We start from the raw sequence: 22,245 nt of genomic DNA, 5'->3' as shown, positions 1-22,245 counted from the left end.
GAACCAGGGTTCATGTCCATCTCTACACTACCAGGTATGAACCAGGGTTCATGTCCATCTCTACACACTGCCAGGTATGAACCAGGGTTCATGTCCATCTCTACACACTGCCAGGTATGAACCAGGGTTCATGTCCATCTCTACACACTGCCAGGTAGAACCAGGGTTCATGTCCATCTCTACACACTGCCAGGTATGAACCAGGGTTCATGTCCATCTCTACACTACCAGGTATGAACCAGGGTTCATGTCCATCTCTACACTACCAGGTATGAACCAGGGTCCATGTCCATCTCTACACACTGCCAGGTAGAACCAGGGTTCATGTCCATCTCTACACACTACCAGGTATGAACCAGGGTTCATGTCCATCTCTACACACTACCAGGTATGAACCAGGGTTCATGTCCATCTCTACACTACCAGGTATGAACCAGGGTTCATGTCCATCTCTACACACTGCCAGGTATGAACCAGGGTTCATGTCCATCTCTACACACTACCAGGTATGAACCAGGGTTCATGTCCATCTCTACACTACCAGGTATGAACCAGGGTTCATGTCCATCTCTACACACTACCAGGTATGAACCAGGGTTCATGTCCATCTCTACACACTACCAGGTATGAACCAGGGTTCATGTCCATCTCTACACACTACCAGGTATGAACCAGGGTTCATGTCCATCTCTACACACTACCAGGTATGAACCAGGGTTCATGTCCATCTCTACACACTGCCAGGTATGAACCAGGGTTCATGTCCATCTCTACACACTGCCAGGTATGAACCAGGGTTCATGTCCATCTCTACACACTACCAGGTATGAACCAGGGTTCATGTCCATCTCTACACACTACCAGGTAGAACCAGGGTTCATGTCCATCTCTACACACTGCCAGGTATGAACCAGGGTTCATGTCCATCTCTACACACTGCCAGGTATGAACCAGGGTTCATGTCCATCTCTACACACTACCAGGTATGAACCAGGGTTCATGTCCATCTCTACACACTACCAGGTATGAACCAGGGTTCATGTCCATCTCTACACACTGCCAGGTATGAACCAGGGTTCATGTCCATCTCTACACACTACCAGGTATGAACCAGGGTTCATGTCCATCTCTACACACTACCAGGTAGAACCAGGGTTCATGTCCATCTCTACACACTACCAGGTAGAACCAGGGTTCATGTCCATCTCTACACACTGCCAGGTATGAACCAGGGTTCATGTCCATCTCTACACACTACCAGGTATGAACCAGGGTTCATGTCCATCTCTACACACTACCAGGTATGAACCAGGGTTCATGTCCATCTCTACACACTACCAGGTAGAACCAGGGTTCATGTCCATCTCTACACACTGCCAGGTAGAACCAGGGTTCATGTCCATCTCTACACACTACCAGGTATGAACCAGGGTTCATGTCCATCTCTACACACTGCCAGGTATGAACCAGGGTTCATGTCCATCTCTACACTACCAGGTATGAACCAGGGTTCATGTCCATCTCTACACACTACCAGGTATGAACCAGGGTTCATGTCCATCTCTACACTACCAGGTATGAACCAGGGTTCATGTCCATCTCTACACACTGCCAGGTAGAACCAGGGTTCATGTCCATCTCTACACACTACCAGGTATGAACCAGGGTTCATGTCCATCTCTACACACTACCAGGTATGAACCAGGGTTCATGTCCATCTCTACACACTACCAGGTAGAACCAGGGTTCATGTCCATCTCTACACACTACCAGGTATGAACCAGGGTTCATGTCTCTACACACTACCAGGTAGAACCAGGGTTCATGTCCATCTCTACACACTGCCAGGTATGAACCAGGGTTCATGTCCATCTCTACACACTGCCAGGTAGAACCAGGGTTCATGTCCATCTCTACACACTGCCAGGTATGAACCAGGGTTCATGTCCATCTCTACACACTGCCAGGTAGAACCAGGGTTCATGTCCATCTCTACACACTGCCAGGTATGAACCAGGGTTCATGTCCATCTCTACACACTGCCAGGTATGAACCAGGGTTCATGTCCATCTCTACACACTACCAGGTATGAACCAGGGTTCATGTCCATCTCTACACACTACCAGGTAGAACCAGGGTTCATGTCCATCTCTACACACTACCAGGTATGAACCAGGGTTCATGTCCATCTCTACACTACCAGGTATGAACCAGGGTTCATGTCCATCTCTACACACTACCAGGTATGAACCAGGGTTCATGTCCATCTCTACACACTGCCAGGTATGAACCAGGGTTCATGTCCATCTCTACACACTACCAGGTATGAACCAGGGTTCATGTCCATCTCTACACACTACCAGGTATGAACCAGGGTTCATGTCCATCTCTACACACTGCCAGGTATGAACCAGGGTTCATGTCCATCTCTACACACTACCAGGTATGAACCAGGGTTCATGTCCATCTCTACACACTACCAGGTATGAACCAGGGTTCATGTCCATCTCTACACACTACCAGGTATGAACCAGGGTTCATGTCCATCTCTACACACTACCAGGTGAAACCAGGGTCCATGTCCATCTCTACACACTGCCAGGTATGAACCAGGGTTCATGTCCATCTCTACACACTACCAGGTGAAACCAGGGTCCATGTCCATCTCTACACACTGCCAGGTATGAACCAGGGTTCATGTCCATCTCTACACACTACCAGGTATGAACCAGGGTTCATGTCCATCTCTACACACTACCAGGTATGAACCAGGGTTCATGTCCATCTCTACACACTGCCAGGTATGAACCAGGGTTCATGTCCATCTCTACACACTACCAGGTATGAACCAGGGTTCATGTCCATCTCTACACACTACCAGGTGAAACCAGGGTCCATGTCCATCTCTACACACTACCAGGTAGAACCAGGGTTCATGTCCATCTCTACACACTGCCAGGTATGAACCAGGGTTCATGTCCATCTCTACACACTACCAGGTGAAACCAGGGTCCATGTCCATCTCTACACACTACCAGGTAGAACCAGGGTTCATGTCCATCTCTACACACTGCCAGGTATGAACCAGGGTTCATGTCCATCTCTACACACTGCCAGGTATGAACCAGGGTTCATGTCCATCTCTACACACTACCAGGTATGAACCAGGGTTCATGTCCATCTCTACACACTACCAGGTATGAACCAGGGTTCATGTCCATCTCTACACACTGCCAGGTATGAACCAGGGTTCATGTCCATCTCTACACACTACCAGGTATGAACCAGGGTTCATGTCCATCTCTACACACTACCAGGTAGAACCAGGGTTCATGTCCATCTCTACACACTACCAGGTAGAACCAGGGTTCATGTCCATCTCTACACACTGCCAGGTATGAACCAGGGTTCATGTCCATCTCTACACACTACCAGGTATGAACCAGGGTTCATGTCCATCTCTACACACTACCAGGTATGAACCAGGGTTCATGTCCATCTCTACACACTACCAGGTAGAACCAGGGTTCATGTCCATCTCTACACACTGCCAGGTAGAACCAGGGTTCATGTCCATCTCTACACACTACCAGGTATGAACCAGGGTTCATGTCCATCTCTACACACTGCCAGGTATGAACCAGGGTTCATGTCCATCTCTACACTACCAGGTATGAACCAGGGTTCATGTCCATCTCTACACACTACCAGGTATGAACCAGGGTTCATGTCCATCTCTACACTACCAGGTATGAACCAGGGTTCATGTCCATCTCTACACACTGCCAGGTAGAACCAGGGTTCATGTCCATCTCTACACACTACCAGGTATGAACCAGGGTTCATGTCCATCTCTACACACTACCAGGTATGAACCAGGGTTCATGTCCATCTCTACACACTACCAGGTAGAACCAGGGTTCATGTCCATCTCTACACACTACCAGGTATGAACCAGGGTTCATGTCTCTACACACTACCAGGTAGAACCAGGGTTCATGTCCATCTCTACACACTGCCAGGTATGAACCAGGGTTCATGTCCATCTCTACACACTGCCAGGTAGAACCAGGGTTCATGTCCATCTCTACACACTGCCAGGTATGAACCAGGGTTCATGTCCATCTCTACACACTGCCAGGTAGAACCAGGGTTCATGTCCATCTCTACACACTGCCAGGTATGAACCAGGGTTCATGTCCATCTCTACACACTGCCAGGTATGAACCAGGGTTCATGTCCATCTCTACACACTACCAGGTATGAACCAGGGTTCATGTCCATCTCTACACACTACCAGGTAGAACCAGGGTTCATGTCCATCTCTACACACTACCAGGTATGAACCAGGGTTCATGTCCATCTCTACACTACCAGGTATGAACCAGGGTTCATGTCCATCTCTACACACTACCAGGTATGAACCAGGGTTCATGTCCATCTCTACACACTGCCAGGTATGAACCAGGGTTCATGTCCATCTCTACACACTACCAGGTATGAACCAGGGTTCATGTCCATCTCTACACACTACCAGGTATGAACCAGGGTTCATGTCCATCTCTACACACTGCCAGGTATGAACCAGGGTTCATGTCCATCTCTACACACTACCAGGTATGAACCAGGGTTCATGTCCATCTCTACACACTACCAGGTATGAACCAGGGTTCATGTCCATCTCTACACACTACCAGGTATGAACCAGGGTTCATGTCCATCTCTACACACTACCAGGTGAAACCAGGGTCCATGTCCATCTCTACACACTGCCAGGTATGAACCAGGGTTCATGTCCATCTCTACACACTACCAGGTGAAACCAGGGTCCATGTCCATCTCTACACACTGCCAGGTATGAACCAGGGTTCATGTCCATCTCTACACACTACCAGGTATGAACCAGGGTTCATGTCCATCTCTACACACTACCAGGTATGAACCAGGGTTCATGTCCATCTCTACACACTGCCAGGTATGAACCAGGGTTCATGTCCATCTCTACACACTACCAGGTATGAACCAGGGTTCATGTCCATCTCTACACACTACCAGGTGAAACCAGGGTCCATGTCCATCTCTACACACTACCAGGTAGAACCAGGGTTCATGTCCATCTCTACACACTGCCAGGTATGAACCAGGGTTCATGTCCATCTCTACACACTACCAGGTGAAACCAGGGTCCATGTCCATCTCTACACACTGCCAGGTATGAACCAGGGTTCATGTCCATCTCTACACACTACCAGGTGAAACCAGGGTCCATGTCCATCTCTACACACTGCCAGGTATGAACCAGGGTTCATGTCCATCTCTACACACTGCCAGGTATGAACCAGGGTTCATGTCCATCTCTACACACTGCCAGGTATGAACCAGGGTTCATGTCCATCTCTACACACTACCTAAATACACACTACACACTACACTCTACACACTCTACACTCTACACACTACTAAATGCTGGGCCCCTGATTCAGCCCGGGAAAAAGAGTTGGAGAGGCCCTCATTGCGCGCTATAGAGAGAGATCTCTCTCTATAGCGCTGCTGCTGCTACTCAAAGATTTGCCATTTCAGATCATGACAAGTGACAAGCCAGTGGGCCAATTCCATGAGTTATATTTCGTCGTTGTCGGGTGGAAACCTTGTATGTCCAAAACCATTTTAAAAATGATTTAAACTAGGGAAAACAGCCGATTTACAAGCACACAACGCCTCGCACCGTGAGGCGTTGTGTGCTTGTAGATCGGCTGTTTTCACTACTTTTGTAGGACAGCCTTGTATGATGAAGCAGGGCTTTACTTTGCGAAAAAATGAACAAATTTGAAACTTGGAGATACAAGGATTCTGCCCGACAGTGACGATTTACTTGGTTGGCTGCCCAACCCCCAAAATGGAACGAAGGCCGACATTGTATTTTTATTTTTTTCCTAATGGCCGGCCTGGACCGGTTGGGAATGAACCGGCCGTTCGGGAGTTGTCCCACTTTTCCCAATGGCCAGCACGTCCCTGACCAGGGTTCATGTCCATCTCTACCAGGGACGTGCTGGCCATTGGGAAAAGCGGGACAACTCCCGAACGGCCGGTTCATTCCCGGCTGGTCGAGGCCGGCCATTAGGAAAAAGGAAATTACATAAAATGTCGGCCTTCGTTCCATTTTGGGGGCTGGGCAGCCAACAAAGTAAATCGTCACTGTCGAGCAGAAACCTCGTGTCTCCAAGTTTCAAATTTATATTTTTTTTCTCAAAGCAAACCCCTGCTTCATCATACAAGGCCGTTGCACAGAAGTAGTGAAAACAGCAGATCTACAAGCTCACAGCGCAGCACTCGCTGTGAGCTTGTAGATCTGCTATTTTTCAATAGCTAAAGCATAAAATAATGGATAGTGTGTGTGTGAGTGCATGTCACTGGAGAGAGACTCACCCTCATTAGGAATGGGCTCCATGTCCCACGGACTCATCTTCTCTGTGTCGCCGTCATCCCAGCTAGGAGAAAGAATACATCGACAACAAAATCATCAGAGAAATCTTTTATTTTGTTCGATAGCCTACATTTTCGGGGAGTTTCATAGACTTTTAAAGGAAGACTTCACCCATTTTATAATTTGAGTTATGCTCATTATGAGATGCCATCATTTCTGTCTACTCGTACGGGTGTCTGTGGCGATTATGATATTCCAAACTTCCTGGAAAGTGAAGTTAGCATGGTGAAGTTAGCAAGCCATTGTTCATGAATTCATGAAAAGAAAATACTTTGAAATCTTGTAAGGAAATGGCCTAACCTGCCTACTGATGATGTCATTGGTAGGCAGGTTTCTATACTGCCCCGCAGCCTACCTCTGAGACACAGAGCGAGTAGACAGTGGTTCAAATCTAACACGACACGGGCGCGTTCCAGGTGTTTGAGATAGGCGGCGCTAGGGGGGTGCTTGCAGGTGCTTTAGCACCTCCAAAGAAGCCCATTGCACCCCCGTAGCACCCCCAAGAAATGATCAGCCAGATTTGTTCAAATCTGTGACATTGGTGAAAAAAAGATAAAGATAAAATGTGCCAGAAATGATCAGTATTTGCATTGTGTGCAGCCTATAGCCTGCCCTATACATCACTCCTTTTGTTGATGGTATTACCATTTATTTAATGTGACTTAACACTTGTGATGCGATACTTGAATGGTACTGATTGAACAGTGATTTGCTTTGTCAATAATAGTACACTAGGCTTTTCTTTTTTATATATATTTTTGTTGTTTAACAGAATAGCGGATTTTGCGCTGCAGCACAAGATATTTGGCTGTACGTATAGGCTTTTGGAGCCCAGCAAAAATAAAGATAAATAAATGTGTGTTTGTTTAGGCTCTTATACTGTATATAAATCGGTAGGCTATATCCACAACTACTTGGCACCTCCATTAATAGCCAAGCTCCCTTCCAGCACCCCCATTAAAAATTGTCTGGAGCCGCCACATTATTGACATTCCTCTGATGATGACACACGTGGACCCCTCCTAGACTGAAGGGTGTTTTGGGGGGTGGGTCTCCTCCTCCTAACCCTGGTGATCCAGCGCTTTTTAACCCATTTAGGCATTAGGAATTATTTTATACTTTAGATATTGGGAAAAAAAATATACAAGCTCACACGGCGAGCTTGTAGATCTGCTATTTTTGAAAAAGTCATACATATATATATTTTTAAAAATCTTTATCTATATATGGTACTTTTCAAAGCAAACTTTTGTAACTCAAATCTCTGCTTTTCTGGGGATCCAGAAAAGGAGCAACATGTTTTGAGATGGGTGGTCCGATACGTATGTAATTTTGGGAGTCTTTGATAAGAAAAGGTTTATGGACATTTATGGAATCGCATCAAAAAATATTCAAAGACGTACCCAAATGTTCTGGATTTTTTTTTTTTTAAATAGCAGATCTACAAGCTTTCAGCGCGGCACTTAAAGCATAACATACCGGTTGAAGTAATAACGCGTTTCCGATGTTAATCGGTTAAGAAGAAGTCCCGCTGAGGACCAACCTCATTCTGGAGATGGACTCCTCTCTTCTGGCTGAGTGGTAATTATTGTTGCGTAAATTAGGGTGATTGGAGTGGAGCATTAGGATATGAGAGAGAGAGAGAGAGAGAGAGAGAGAGAGAGAGAGAGAGAGAGAGAGAGAGAGAGAGAGAGAGAGAGAGAGAGAGAGAGAGAGAGAGAGAGAGAGAGAGAGAGAGAGAGAGAGAGAGAGAGAGAGAGAGAGAGAGAGAGAGAGAGAGAGACATTGATGTCCTCACAAGTAGTAATACAAACCTGTGTTTGTGTGCGTGCGCGTGCGTGTGTGTGTGTGTGTGTGTGTTTTGGGAGAAGAGAGACATTTTCAATGTCACCGAACCATAATTTATCCTCACAGAGTAATTAGTTTAATTGCTGCATGGCCTGCGCCCAAACGTTGTATTACACTTTTGGTTACAGAGTTACAACACCCGCTCGCGTGCACGCGCACACACACGCACACACACGCACACACACGCTCACACACGCACACACACGCACACACACGCTCACACACACTCACACACGCTCACACAAACGCACACACCACAGAGTTCCCTCTGCTTTCCATTTGAGCTGTCAGCGAGTTAACTCTCTCAGATTAAGTTAAGCTTTTTCACCGCTTCTCCACTCGCACCGCAACGGTGTGAGTTGGGAATCGATTCCGCTTTGGTCAATAATACGCTTACGGGCACATTGAGTTTGTTTTTAGTTTTTTTGGCAAAAGGAGTGACTTTGAAAAGTATACAACGTGCTTCTCACCTGCCACAACGCGCTCTTTTTTTCCGTTTTTTATTTTTTATATCCCACGATTTTGTAACCCATTTTTCACCCAGTGCCAACTGCCTAAACTGTAATCCTGGGCTCTGCTCTCCCTCTGCTAACCTGGGGAGAGCCCCGAACTGAGCTCCTGCTTCCTTCAGTACATGAGGAGTGAGCAGGCCGCTTCTTGACATGGGTGATTTTCCCCGCTAGGACGTAGAGCGTAGAAGGAACAAATACTTCCTTTCCCCTCCAAGTGCTTCGCTGCGAGCTTGAAAAAGCTATTTTTTAAAAATCGTGACATTCTTTGCAAATCTTTGAATATATATATAAACCCCGCCCATGGAAGCTTTTGATTGGCTGAACTGGAGCTAGGGAGCGCTAAACCTAACTCTAACCCTAACCTTACCCTCAGTAAAACTATGCCTAACCCTAACTCTAACCCTAACCTTAACCTCTGTAAAACTATGCCTAACTCTAACCCTAACCCTAAAACTAACCTCACTGAAACTAACGCTGATGAGTAACTAACCTGCCGACGGGCGTGAAAACAAACGGCTCCGCCCAGAACTCATGTGCGATTCCAAATCAGGCGTCCCTGATACATACTATTTCGAGATGGGGTCTGCAACTCGGTGGCCATACATATAACTTTAGGGGTCCTTCACATGAAAAACTTTGATAACCACAGATAAAAAAACATCTTTAAGTTTACAAGTTTTTCAGAAAACCATTATGATTTAGAATATATTTTTAAAGTTAGAACATGGAGATGAGAGTTCCTGCCCGACAGCATCGTAATAGGCTGACGAGCGAACTCGGCGACCAATCACTGCTCGGGAGTGGGTGGAAAACCTTAGATCATAATATCCTCCCCGCGGGGGTCGGAGGTCATAGATTTTGTTAGGCATCCCGGGAGATGCCCACCCGATGCCCCTCCAGCGATACGCTGCGCGCTACGCTAGCAGCACCGCACTAAATCTCTCCCCGTCGGGCTGTGAGCGCTTTGGGCCTTTTTTTTTACTGCCCGCCGCAGCGGGAAGTTTATGGATGTCCTACAACTTCGCACTGTGGAGCTGCTCTCTTGTGTCAGCGTGAGGAGCGGGATATTAAAAGGGCAACGGCGATGAAAGACGAGGGATACACCTGGAGGGGAGAGAGAGAGAGAGAGGGGGTGGTGGTGGGGGCGTTTCTGGGGGGGAGCGTTGGGCCTCCGCACGCCGTCTGCGGCAGCACCTGGCTTTGATGCGGAACATCTGACACTATAGCACGGCGAGTTTGATGCGAGTATAGGCCGGTGTTGCCAGATTGCGCGAGAGATGAACAAGCAGCCAGGTCTATGAAAACAAGCCTAAAAAGATAAGTGACTAACTGACTATATATAACTAGTAAGACACCTGAGAGTGACATGCGACCTCAGGGTGACATGCGACCTCGCCCGTCGCGCCAATTCTTGACCGTCTGGCCAACCACAGCGTTTCTCTGACGATTCTAGTTGTTGTCATTCTGGGGGAGTTTGTTCATGTTTTTGTGAGGGTATCAACCCTAGGAGACATGGGGAGAACATGCAAACTCCACACAGAAAGGCCCTATCGCCCACACCCTAGGTGGGGTTGGCGATAGGGCCTTTCTGTGTGGAGTTTGCCTAAACATGGAGATGTGGTACAGAATGACTCGTATATGGGCATAAAAATTATGTCATGTGACATCACTTCCTGTACAGACAGTCAGACAGACAGCCATTGACTCCAGCCTAACAATGGCTACTGTCTATGACGGTAGTCCCATATGACATGATGGACTGGACTATCTCCATATATAGTGTTCTCCACATCTCCATGTTTAGGCCAAAAAGGTTTGCTCCATTTCTCCATGTATAGGTCCAAATGCCCAACGTTTACTTTAGAAAATATGTTAAATTCTAAGAACGTTTCGAGTACCGGTTTGATACAAGAGCGAATAAGCGCTACACTTAGGGAATCCTGTGCGTCGACTTAAAGTCGGATCCAGGCCTAATAACTTTATCTGGCCGCTCCGTTGCCACCTCCTTGTTACATTTTCTTTTCTCCAGGTGGATGGACATTCTTTCATAGGTGATCTAAGTCCAGCCGCCCCGTATCAGATCGGAGGAGGATACCGCACATTGTACCTCATCCACCCTTTCTTCTCTCTCCTTTTGGTATCTTTATCCTCCTCCTCCTTTTTTCTTTTTTATTCTTCTCTTTTTTTGTCTTTCTTAGTCTTGTGTATCCTTCTCTTTTTGTTTTGTCTTTCTTAGTCTTGTGTAGCCGCCCTGTACAGGAAGTGATGTCACGACTCACTGACATCACACTGACATCACTTCCTGTACAGAAAAAGGTCACTCAAGCGACAAGGTTTTTCAGGGTAAATGCGACCTTCGGTCGCAATAAGCACTTTAACCAGTAAGACTCCCTAAATCGGGAGATAAGCGACCGCCACGTCGCATACACAAACTTTAGAAGGCAATGGTAGCCAATCAGGAAGGAATATGGGAAATGGGACAGATCCATGTTGATGACATGACTGTAGAGATACTGTGTAGCGCTTTGCGTGATTTTAAGGCTATATATGTAGGAACAGTGTCCAAAAATGTGTTTTGCAAAAATCAGCCTGATGGTGGCGCTAGAAGAGGGGCATGTGAGGAATCAGGGCTGGAGGTTTGTGAGTTGCCATCCAGGGAGTTTGTGTGCAAAGTTTGGCATATGGATAGGGGCAACGGTTCTGGAGATAAGAGTAATAAGGCCAAAATTGTGACGTGACGTGACGTGACGGACAGACGGACTGACAGCCAGTGGAGCTTTTCATAGTAAGCTCCAGGGGAACCCCCTTTAAGAGTTTAAACAACATTAGGAAACAAGCCCAAATAAGCAAACTACAGAAACCAGCAAAAAGAGCAGACATGTCAACACTGGTGACTGTGAGTGGGCTTTTTTTAACTGTCATCGTTGCAGGCGAAAAGATTTCAGCGGGCCGATATTTATGTGTTTGAGCTGAGCTGTCCACGTCTCTGGGTTGTCGACGTTGATGGATCTTTTGTCTTTCGGGGATGTTTGGGAGACTGAGGGGTGCGTTAATGGGAGGAGGAGGAGGACCCCCGTCCCCCGCTAGAGCTTTTGACAAGTCTCTGTGTTGTCCATGTCTCAATTATATTGGCTTTAAACAACACATCTGTCATGGTGGTACGTTAAAAGCCAATGTTTAAATCTCTCCCCAAATCCTGCCTTATTTTAGCACTACAGAGTTTTTTTTCTTTCTCCAAAATAGTCCTCTTTGGAGAGTTTGGTTAGCAGTGCAGTCATGCACTGGTACACTGAACACATCTCCAAGGCAAGGCAAGTGTATTTGTATGATTTGCACATTTCAACAACAAGGCCATTCAAAGTGCTTAACACATAATTATCCTTAAAGGACAACTTAGTTTTTTTTTCAATAAGGGTTCATTTCATTTACATTTTGATTTCTGGACTTTCACTTGTAACAGAGTATTTCTACATTGCAGTATTGATACTTTTACTCAAGTAAAAGATGTGAGTACTTTTTCCACCACTGACAGAAAGCAAACCTGTCCCAGACGACTGGTTGGGTCATGAATGCAGCTCAGCATGTCTCTCAATGAATACAAGTCTGTTCGCCCTCCTGGCCGTTCGCCTAAGAAAGTAGGATATTTCGCCCAACCTTTCGCCCGGTGCTCGCATGACTTTCGCCCAGGAATGACCTATTCTTATTTTTATTGATTAATGTACAGTACCTTAACACATTGGCTGCTAAACAATCCAAAAATAGCCAAAAAGAGGTCTGGAAACGTATTAACATCAATTGTGGCACTCCTGTCGTTTCTACCAATACATAATAATCAATATTATAATTTTATCGCCAGATTAACAAAAACATTACCCATAAGCCTCAGCGGCGCTCGCTGATGACGCGTGCTGGTGACGCGCATCGCGCGCGGGGAGCGCTGGTAAACAGAGGCTCATTCTAGCTCCATGTTATGTGAACGGGGCCTGCCCCGCAATGATAGCTCGATGGAGCGACTCGGTTACACAATGAAATGGATTATACAAGACCACGTTAACGTTATGATGCGGGACCATCACTCAAGCCGATGTATGCACGCACGTCGCGCGCACACGCGCCCCGATGAGTTCCATTAACCCTATGATGGCTTCCTATGTGTTAAGACTTCAACTTGTGTAGCCTATGATGTGAATACTAGTGGATAGAAACACACATAGACACACATAGAAATCTTCCAAATTGAATGATTGCTGACAGTTATTGGCGAAAACTCCAGGCAAATGGACACCTCCTGGGTGAACGAACAGCAAATAATAATTGGCGAACGGCTGAACGGGCGAACAGACTTGTTACCCTCTCAATATATGGTCGCCGTAGGGTGTGTGTGTGTGTGTGTGTGTGTGTGTGTGTGTGTGTGTGTGTGTGTGTGTGTGTGTGTGTGTGCGTGTGCGTGTGCGTGTGCGTGTGCGTGTGCGTGTGCGTGCGCGTGTGTCGGGCAGAAACCTCTGATCTACACGTTTCTTTGAACCTTTTGCGTTTTATCGTAAATTGATGCCTTAATTGATCATACCACAGCGCCACACGAAACCATCAAAATCAGCACATCTGCAAGCAAAGCGCCTCACATTGAGCTTGTAGATGTGCTAGATTTGCCATTTTGGAATTTCCATCCTTGAAAAGTAACAGTTTTCCACCCGAACAGAGAGGATATTTGACCTCCATCCTACCCGCTCTCCTTCCCCTCCCAGAGCGCAGCACGCGGCCGGTCCCCGCGGTGGTCAGCTGCATCCACGCCGTGGTCTCCCAGCCCACCCACGGCCTTCTGGGACATCTGGTGTCCATGGTGACGGCCTGGCAGGGGGCCGTGGAGGGGGAGCCCCCCAGCGGCGGCGGAGGGCCGTCGAGACGTGGGGGTCCCCTCCTCCCAGAGAGCGTCCTGTCTAAAGTCCCCAAGGAGTGGAGCTACAGCCCCCCACCAGCGGAGCCCCAGGGGGGGAAAGATCCTGCCAGCAAAGGTGTCACACTCTCTCACACAAGGGTGTCTTTTCCACCGGCAAAGAACCGGTTTGGGTTCTTTCTCCCGCCTATGGGATGGCAACTTTCATGGGTTCATCCCATAGGCTCGAGAAAGAACACGAAGCAGTTCTTTGCCGGTGGAAAAGGCCCCACAGAGATGTTTAAAGTTCACTCCCATACATTTCACACATTGCTGAACTATCCAATCCAATAATCCACTTTATTTATAGAGCACGTTTCAAACAACAGCGTTGAACCAAAGTGCTCTACACAAACAAATGTAAAATACTATAGCAACCTTGCTAAAGACCCGGCCGGCCGCATTTAAAACCCTAACCCTAACATTAACCCTCTTGGCATTGCTTGTTACCTGCCGGTCTGCCAAGTTGGAGATCGGGGTTCGACTCTAGTGTGGTGAACGAAATACTACAATACTAAGAGTAAAACAATAAACAGGGAAAAACAAAAAACTGTGGGGAAATTACAGGCATATTGCATACTTTGTCAAAATAAACAAAACTACTTCGCTACCAGTGTTGGGCAAGTTACTTTAAAAAAGTAACTTATTACTTTACTAGTTACTGCTCTGAAAAAGTAACTTGTTACGTTACTAGTTACTAAATTATAAAGGTAACTCGTTACTAGTTACCTTACTTTACTTTAAAAAAATATATATCAAAACGAAGCATTCTGGAAAAAGTCAGTTACACTTTTTTCTTTTTTTTTTAAGGGGGCTTCAATAATGACCTTATAAAGAAAATCAAACCTCGGTTCGAAGTGGAGCGGTGAATCTCTGTGTGTGTGTGTGTGTGTGTGTGTGTGTGTGTGTGTGTGTGTGTGTGTGTGTGTGTGTGTGTGTGTGTGTTGTGCCTGCACAACAGCGCCCCTCCTTTAACTAGTGTGGCCACTCAAGGTATTGCCAGGCTACAGACATACCCAGCCAGCCAGCCAGCCAGCCAGCCAGCCAGCCACATAGCCAGCCAGCCACAGACATACCTGTCTATTGGGAGCGCTTTCACCGCTCCAAAAAAATACAACTCCCTGACATTGTAGCAATTATGCATATAGAAATGCAATGGAACAATAAAGCTAAAGATATGTTTAGAAATGTTGACAGGCATATATTCATTGTAGCCTTTTTGCTGTGCAACACTTAGTAGTTATCTGAAGGCAACAGACTGCGTTAACAGACTCAAAGGTTGCATGGAAAGCATCATTGATCAAGCATGTTTCATATCTAGCTAGCACTTGCATTACGTGGCTTGGAATCAATCAGTTTGGTTCACTCTGGGTGACATGCTGGCGATTTTGGTGGAGTAGATTTCAGGGCCATTTATCTCCACAAAGTTAAAATAATGTTTCCAAGCTCCAAAGCTGCTGTTGTCTCGAGATCTCGCCAGCATTTGGAGACAGGAGAACTCTCCGCTCCGTGCCTCCGTCTCTCTTCACCGTTTATGTGACAATGTGTGTGCGTTGGCTTTGAGTTTGTGTGTATTTTTTAAGACCCGCCCAAGGCCGTCTCTGATTGGCTTAGCCTGAATCTTTAAGCTAGGTCAACCAATCATTGCTCCTCTACAGTGCATCAAGTTAGTGTGCTAAGCCAAGCATGTGTTTGACTTGACTAGTGAGAGTTACCACAGACACAGAGGCAATAAGTTTATGACCCAGGCAGCAGACAGGCAGACTCCGCTCTGCGGCCGCTGCGGAGAGAAACATTTGGACCACTGAAAGTAACTAGCCACTTTACACCACAGTAACTAGAACGGCGTTATTGAATGGGGAAAGGTAACGAGTTACGTTATTAGTTACCGAGAAAAGTAGTTTCGTTACATAACGTCGTTACAAGTAACGGCGTTCTTCCCAACACTGTTCGCTACTCACCTAACCAAAGTTAGTTTTGCATTGTTTAGTCTATTCTCTGTGGTGGGAAACCTCTCAGCACCCCACCCACTCTGTAAAATACATTATTTTTGTCATGAAATAAAATGCATCCACCTCGAGCCACCACAGACACAACCCGGAAATAAGTGGCGGTCGAGGGGTGCTGAGAGGTTTCCCACTGCGGAGAATAGACTTTCAACAACGCAAAACTACCCTTGGTTAGGTGAGTAGGCGAGCGGAGTAGTTTTGTTTATTTTGACTGAAGTTGAGCCCTCGTAGAGGCAGAGAAATCCTGGTCTGGTCTTTTAGTCAGCCGCCTGTCAGAGCGTCTTTAGCACCCTGAAAGGCCCCATTGATTATCCTGCTTATTTCCACGGCTACTTAATAAAGTCATTAATACATTGACCCGACAAAAACAAAAGATTTGATTGACTTTAAAAGGATGTCATTGCTTACGATAATGAAAGTAGTCCTTTAATGTTAATGTATGCCAGGTGCATCCAGTTCAATGCGCTCGGCTCAGAAAACAACAACGGGAAGTTGTTGATCAAATAAAATCAATATTCTGTTACTATTCGGTCTTATTTCTCGCTTCAAATGTTTTCAAAAACATTCTGCAGTGTACTGTGAATGGTGTTTGTTTACATAGCTGCCGTGTTGGATTGTATGGAAGTCAGGTGCTCTGAGCCTCTGATTAGACAGTGTGTCTGTTTTTGAGTTCAGCAGATTTATTTCTCAGTAATGACTAGGCTCATTGCTTATTAATACTGCTTATTTTACGCATACTTAGGGTTGCCAACCGTCCCGTATTGGCCGGGACGCCCCGTATTCTGACTGAAAGAGGCGCGTCCCGTAAGGGACGTCGCTTGTCCCGGTAAAGGGACTATGCACATATATATTTTTCTGTGCGTGCGCCAGGCATCGTCTGCCTGCCTTTGTGTGTGTGTGCTGTATGTGAAGGGCTCTAGGACCCTGGGGGTGCCTCGTCACGTACGTGCGTGCTGCGCCAGTCCTTGTGTAACATGAACTCTGCTGCTGTGCGTTGTTGAATGCGAGCCAGCGCCGGCGACACAAAACTAAACTGAGAAGAATGAGTCTCATCTGCAGCAGGTGAGCTGTGTGTGTCTGTGTGTCTGTACCATACTCTGTACTCTGTATGTGGCAAAATGCTATAATACTATGGGTTCTTGAGAATCTGGATGTTGAAGAGCTCCAAGCAGATTACTTGTTCCCCCTTTCTCTGTAGCAGTATATTGTTGACCAGTGGTTCCAAAACATTTTAGCCCAAGACCAAAAAGAGAAATGAAACATTTACCCAAACTAGTGAAAATAGCAGATCTACAAGCTCACAACACATCACTATGCACAGCTGTTGTGAGCTTGTAGATCGGCTATTTTCACTACTTCTTATATATGTGTTTTCCAATTTATGGAATGTCTTAGATTTTCATTTGAGTTATTCATAAAATTACTAAATCATGAAAACAAAATGTAGGAAACAAAAAATTAAAGGACCCATAAAAATAATTCTGTGACTCACAAATGGGACCCAGTGTTTGGGGACCAGTGTTAGACTATGTACAGTAGGCCATATGCCTCAGTTGAAGTGTATCTTAGTAAAATGTAGGTCTACATGGCAAGCCATGGGTTTGTTATAGGCTATATCTGGTGTATGGTTGAAGCATTTAATTTCCTTATGATTATGATATGTATGCAATGTTACAGTAAGTGTAACCTGATGCAGATGTAGCCTGATGCAGATGTAAGACCTGTTGTGTTTGTAATGTATTGTGTGTTATACTGTAGGTATAACTCTCTGAGTGTCTGTGACTGTGCCAAAATGCAGTTTTCTATGCATTTCAGGCGTGTTGAGTCTGTTGACCCCCCTCAAAATACTTTTTTTTCCCCGGCCACCCACCTTCGGCGGGCGGCCAGAAGGTGTCCCTTATTTGAGTCTCTGGGAGTTGGCAACCCTACGCATACTTAACAAAGGAATTAATAATTGAACACAACATTTAACACATCTGGTGCCAACCCCGAGTTTCCCGAGTTTGAAAAGGTACTAGTGCTGTGCCAACCCCGAGTTTCCCGAGTTTGGGCCGTTTTTGAAAAAAAAAAAAAAAAAGAAATTCAATTTTTTTTTTCTTTTTTTTTTTTTGGACCTCCAGAAATGTATTAGGCATGATCGCGATCGCGAAATTGCATGTTTAACCCCCATACGCGACCCATTCTTTCAAACATGGCAGCCATGTTTGTTTACATCTGAAGAAAACATAATGGCTGATAAATCATGAATGCCTGAACGGATTTCCAAGCGGATTTTTTTGTTTGAAAGCTGTGAACAGTGTGAACACACGTGGTGCATCATCTAGGCACGGGCGTGCACTTTTTACACAATTGCGCAATTACATGGAAGTCTATGGTAACCATGGCAACGTGGGACATTGAAGAGAAAAAATCATAGCAACATAAGTGTTAACAGCAGGTCCTTCTGTAGTTTTTTTTACCAAATTCTTCCAGATTCACTCACTCACTCACTCACTCACCACTCACTCACTCACTCACTCATTACTTCATTTGTTTATTTCGGGACATATTATGGGGGCATATTAATGAACAATAGTATATCAATGTAGTTTACCTTATGTATAAATCATAGCTAATTAACATCGGCAGTCCCCACAAAAAATTAAATACAAAAGGTGCATATAAAGATGTCATGACATGATAACATTCTTTATCATGGTCTTTCAAACAAGTATTAAAAGGTTTTAATTGAAAAATCTACTCCAGTGAGCAGTTTAGCCTAATTGATCAGAAACCCCAGACCACAGAACATCCACTGAATGTTCAAAGTTCAGTTTTCTGGAGGGAAATTAAGTTCAGGATGCCAAAAGAATTAAAAATAAAAGAAAAAAGGGGGAAAAAAGAGAAAATACATTTGGTGTCATGAGACCTTTAATCATTTAGAATGGATACACATTATAGTGTATCATTATTTTATGATTTAACTAATGAAAAATAGCAGATATACAAGCTCACAGCGCGGCACCGAGTGCCCGCGCTGTGAGCTTATATATCTGCTATTTTTCAATAGTCAAAGCATTCAATAATTCTATAGGCCTAAATGGGTTAAGGCTCAGACTAAACCTTGTTTCTACTCTCTCTCTCTCTCTCACTCTCTGTCTCTCTGTCTGTCTCTCTCTCTCTCTCCTCTCTCTCTCTCTCTCTCTCTCTCTCTGTGTCTCTCTCTCACTCTCTCTCTCTCTCTCTCCCTCTCTCTCTCTCCCTCTCCCTCTCTCTCTCTCTCAGCAGGTGTCATATCGCTGGCCGTCCAGGCCGTGTCCATGGTGCTGGTCAACCTGCCGGCGGCGGTCTCCTCCGTGCCCCTCCCCGTGCGCTACCTGTTCCACATGGCTGAGAAGCGCCTCTCCTCCTCCCAGAGCCAGCAGCACGCCAGGGCCCTGCGCGCCACGGGCCTGCTGTCCTGGACCCTACTGGGGGGCCTGGTGCAGGGGCTGCTGCTGCTGGCTGCCCTGGAGGAGCCCCCGGAGGAGCCCCCCGCCCAGGCCCCCGCCCAGGCCCAGGCCCCCGCCCCGGCCCCGGCCCCGGCCCTGGAACGGAGCGCTGGTCCGGGTCTGGACAGCAGGGCCAAGGAGCGCCTGGCCCTGCTGGCTGAGTGCCTGCAGGCCACCATGGGCATTCAACAGAAGGTAAGGAAGAGGGGGTGTACCGTATAAAGCCTCGATCAGAGTCTGCAGTGAAGAGCTATCCACTGCAAATTTGAGGTGGTAAGCTTTCCACCTCAAGTCAGAAAATAAGTGAAGGCCATCATAGTCCGTCACGGTGGAGTCCTATTCACCGTGACTGACTGGTCTAGATCGACCAATCAGTGAACGGGGTGAAGAGCCTATCTGTCTGAAAGTAATAACAGAGAGATGTGTCGGGACTCGCGGTGGAAAGCTCTTCACCGCGAGGAATGACGTAACGTTGTAGTTTTATGACTCACCGCGGTGCCGACTCTGATCGAGGCTTAAGGTGGTGTGTGTGTGTGTGTGTGTGTGTGTGTGTGTGTGTGTGTGTGTGTGTGTGTGTGTGTGTGTGTGTGCGTGTGCGTGTGCGCGCGTGCGTGCGCTCGTGCGTGCGTGCGCTCGTGTTTATTTTTTTTGCTGTGAAAATGAAGCAGGCATGTTGAACTAAGGGTGTGTGTGCGTAGGATAGGCACTTAATATACACTCTTAGCTTCAGCCTACTCCTTTTGATCAACTTTATCAGTGAAACTGTTTATTTTCTTGTTGATGCATCAATATAGCATCAAAATTGCAAAGAAATGACTCAAGTCAAATGATTCATGTCACATTTCACATGTTCTGTATGTGACATGTATGTTATGTTGTGTCTGTCTGTCAGGGCGTCCCCAAACCCACCGTCAACAAGGTGCTTCAGAGCCTGGAGGAGAAGAGACCCAAATGGACCGCGCTGCAACTCCAGAGGGCCCGCAAGCTCTGCTCCCCCAGGTGAGAGGTCAATGACAGTGATCAATACTGCAATATAGAAATACTCTGTTCTGACACGCCGTGACTTTTATTCTACCAATGAGGGTGGATTCTGCCAATGCATTTCAATGGGAATGGAGAGGTTTGCTGCCATTTGCGGATTTCTGGAGAAAGAAAAAAAAGAAAGAAGAAAAAAAATAACTAAAACTAGAAGCAGTGCTCTTCCGAGCACAGGTCTCCACCAGGCCACACAAATCAGCCTGTTATAGCGCCACCATGAGGCTGATTTAAAAAATGTGGGGCAGAGGTTCTGAATTAGCATCCAGGGAGTGTGTGTGCTCAGTTTGGCAGCGATCGGGCCAACGGCGCCGGAGATTAGCTGGTAACAACCAGGCCACACAAATCGGCCTGTTATAGCGCCACCATGAGGCTGATTTGAAAAATGTGGGGCAGAGGTTCTAGATTGGCATCCAGGGAGTGTGTGTGCTCAGTTTGGCAGCGATCGGGCCAACGGTGACTGAGATTAGCTGCTCACAAACTGCGAGGACGCACGGACGCACGCACGCACGGACGGACGGACGGACGCACGGACGCACGGACGGACGGACGGACGGACGGACGGACGGAGGGGAAAACATACTCTCCCTCAGCCTTCGGCTGGTGGAGACAATAACTAAAACAAGCACTCCATTCCCATTGGAATGCATTGGCGGAATCCACCCTCATTGTCATAGGTAGACTAAAGTGCGGTGTGACCGACCGTGCCCTTACAAGTAAAAGTCCAGAAGTAGAAAAGTATTGGTATCAAAGTATACACGGTAAAAATACCCATTATGCTGTCCATTTCACAAGTTTTCAAATATATAAAAATTGTTTGACAATAACAGATCTGCAAGCTAGCTCACAATATGTCGCATCGCAACACATTGTGAGCTTGTAGATTGGCTGTTGTCAAATGGCCAAAAATGTATATTGGGCTGAAGTGGGTAATGTATGTTTTGTAAGAATAAACACAATCAAACTATAGTGGCCAAGGTTCAAATAATTGTGGGTTGGAATAAAATACAATATTTGACTCTGCAGGTGAGGTGTAGCGGATAAAAGTTCTGAAAATTGTAAATACAGATTTCCAGATTGATTATGTCAGTGGTTCATGATATTATGATACAGTTTGAAATTTGAAGGCGTTAATCCAATCCATCGTAGTTCTCAGAGCAGTTATCGATTGAACGATTGATTGATCAACATTTAACCACTTAATCCTAACAAAATAGCCGATCTAGTGGCTCTCTGATATTGAATATTATTTTTTAAAAGATATTGAACTCTTTTGACATTTACGCCTATAAAAACATACTAGGGACACCAGGGTTAATGTGTTTAACAATACACAAGACGTCTGAAAAAACGCTCGTCATTGCAAATTTCCCAGATATGTCTAATTTTGATGATTGATCAACAGCGATACGGGGGACGATGGGGATGAGGGTGGAGCAGTCAAATAAGAAGAAGCATCCTGAGATTCATGGCTCCTTTCTGCCGGCTGACATTCCATATATATCCGGGAAGCGGGAACAATTAAATGAGATGTGCTTCTTTGTGTTTTCTTTTTGTTGGTTTTTTAATTGAGCGCTCAAACCTTGATGTATTGCCGCCGACCCAAAGCCATTTTTCACCGGAGGAGAAAAAAACCTCCTCCTCCTCGTCGTCCGACCCGAGATCTATGAGTCTTATGAGTTCTAAATGATGAACCCGCTGTCATCCATCCATCCGTCTGTCTGGGAAGCGACGCGACACGCCGCCACAGCAGCAGCGACTGGAAAAACGCGGGCTTCGCCCGACGACCGCGCGACCTTTGACTCGGGGGGGTCTCGTGACGCTGACTCTTTTCCCAGAACTCCCCGTCCCTCCCTCCGTCCCTCCGTCCGTCTGCCTGTTCTCGTAAAACGGATGATTCAGCATCGTGCTGCCAAAATAAAGAAAAAGAAAAACCCTGGCGGCGCTGACTCGG

At 46.3% G+C, this 22,245-nt stretch overlaps 1 protein-coding gene across 1 annotated transcript in view; it reads left to right on the top strand.

Moving 5' to 3' along the window:
- The window catches only part of kiaa0825 (KIAA0825 ortholog), a gene marked incomplete at both ends in the record, with an annotated part of 289,583 nt that overhangs the window by 128,455 nt on the left and 138,883 nt on the right, over positions 1 to 22,245 (top strand). The window contains 3 exon segments of the mRNA XM_080738825.1: positions 13,590 to 13,856; positions 19,054 to 19,451; positions 20,149 to 20,255. Coding sequence (XP_080594951.1) covers positions 13,590 to 13,856; positions 19,054 to 19,451; positions 20,149 to 20,255 — 772 coding nt within the window.

Source organism: Nannobrachium achirus, assembly GCF_963921795.1.
Source record: "Nannobrachium achirus genome assembly, chromosome: 12".
Classification (NCBI taxonomy): domain Eukaryota; kingdom Metazoa; phylum Chordata; class Actinopteri; order Myctophiformes; family Myctophidae; genus Nannobrachium; species Nannobrachium achirus.
Note: the sequence above shows the minus strand (reverse complement) of the source record. Positions and strands in the feature narration are given on the sequence as shown.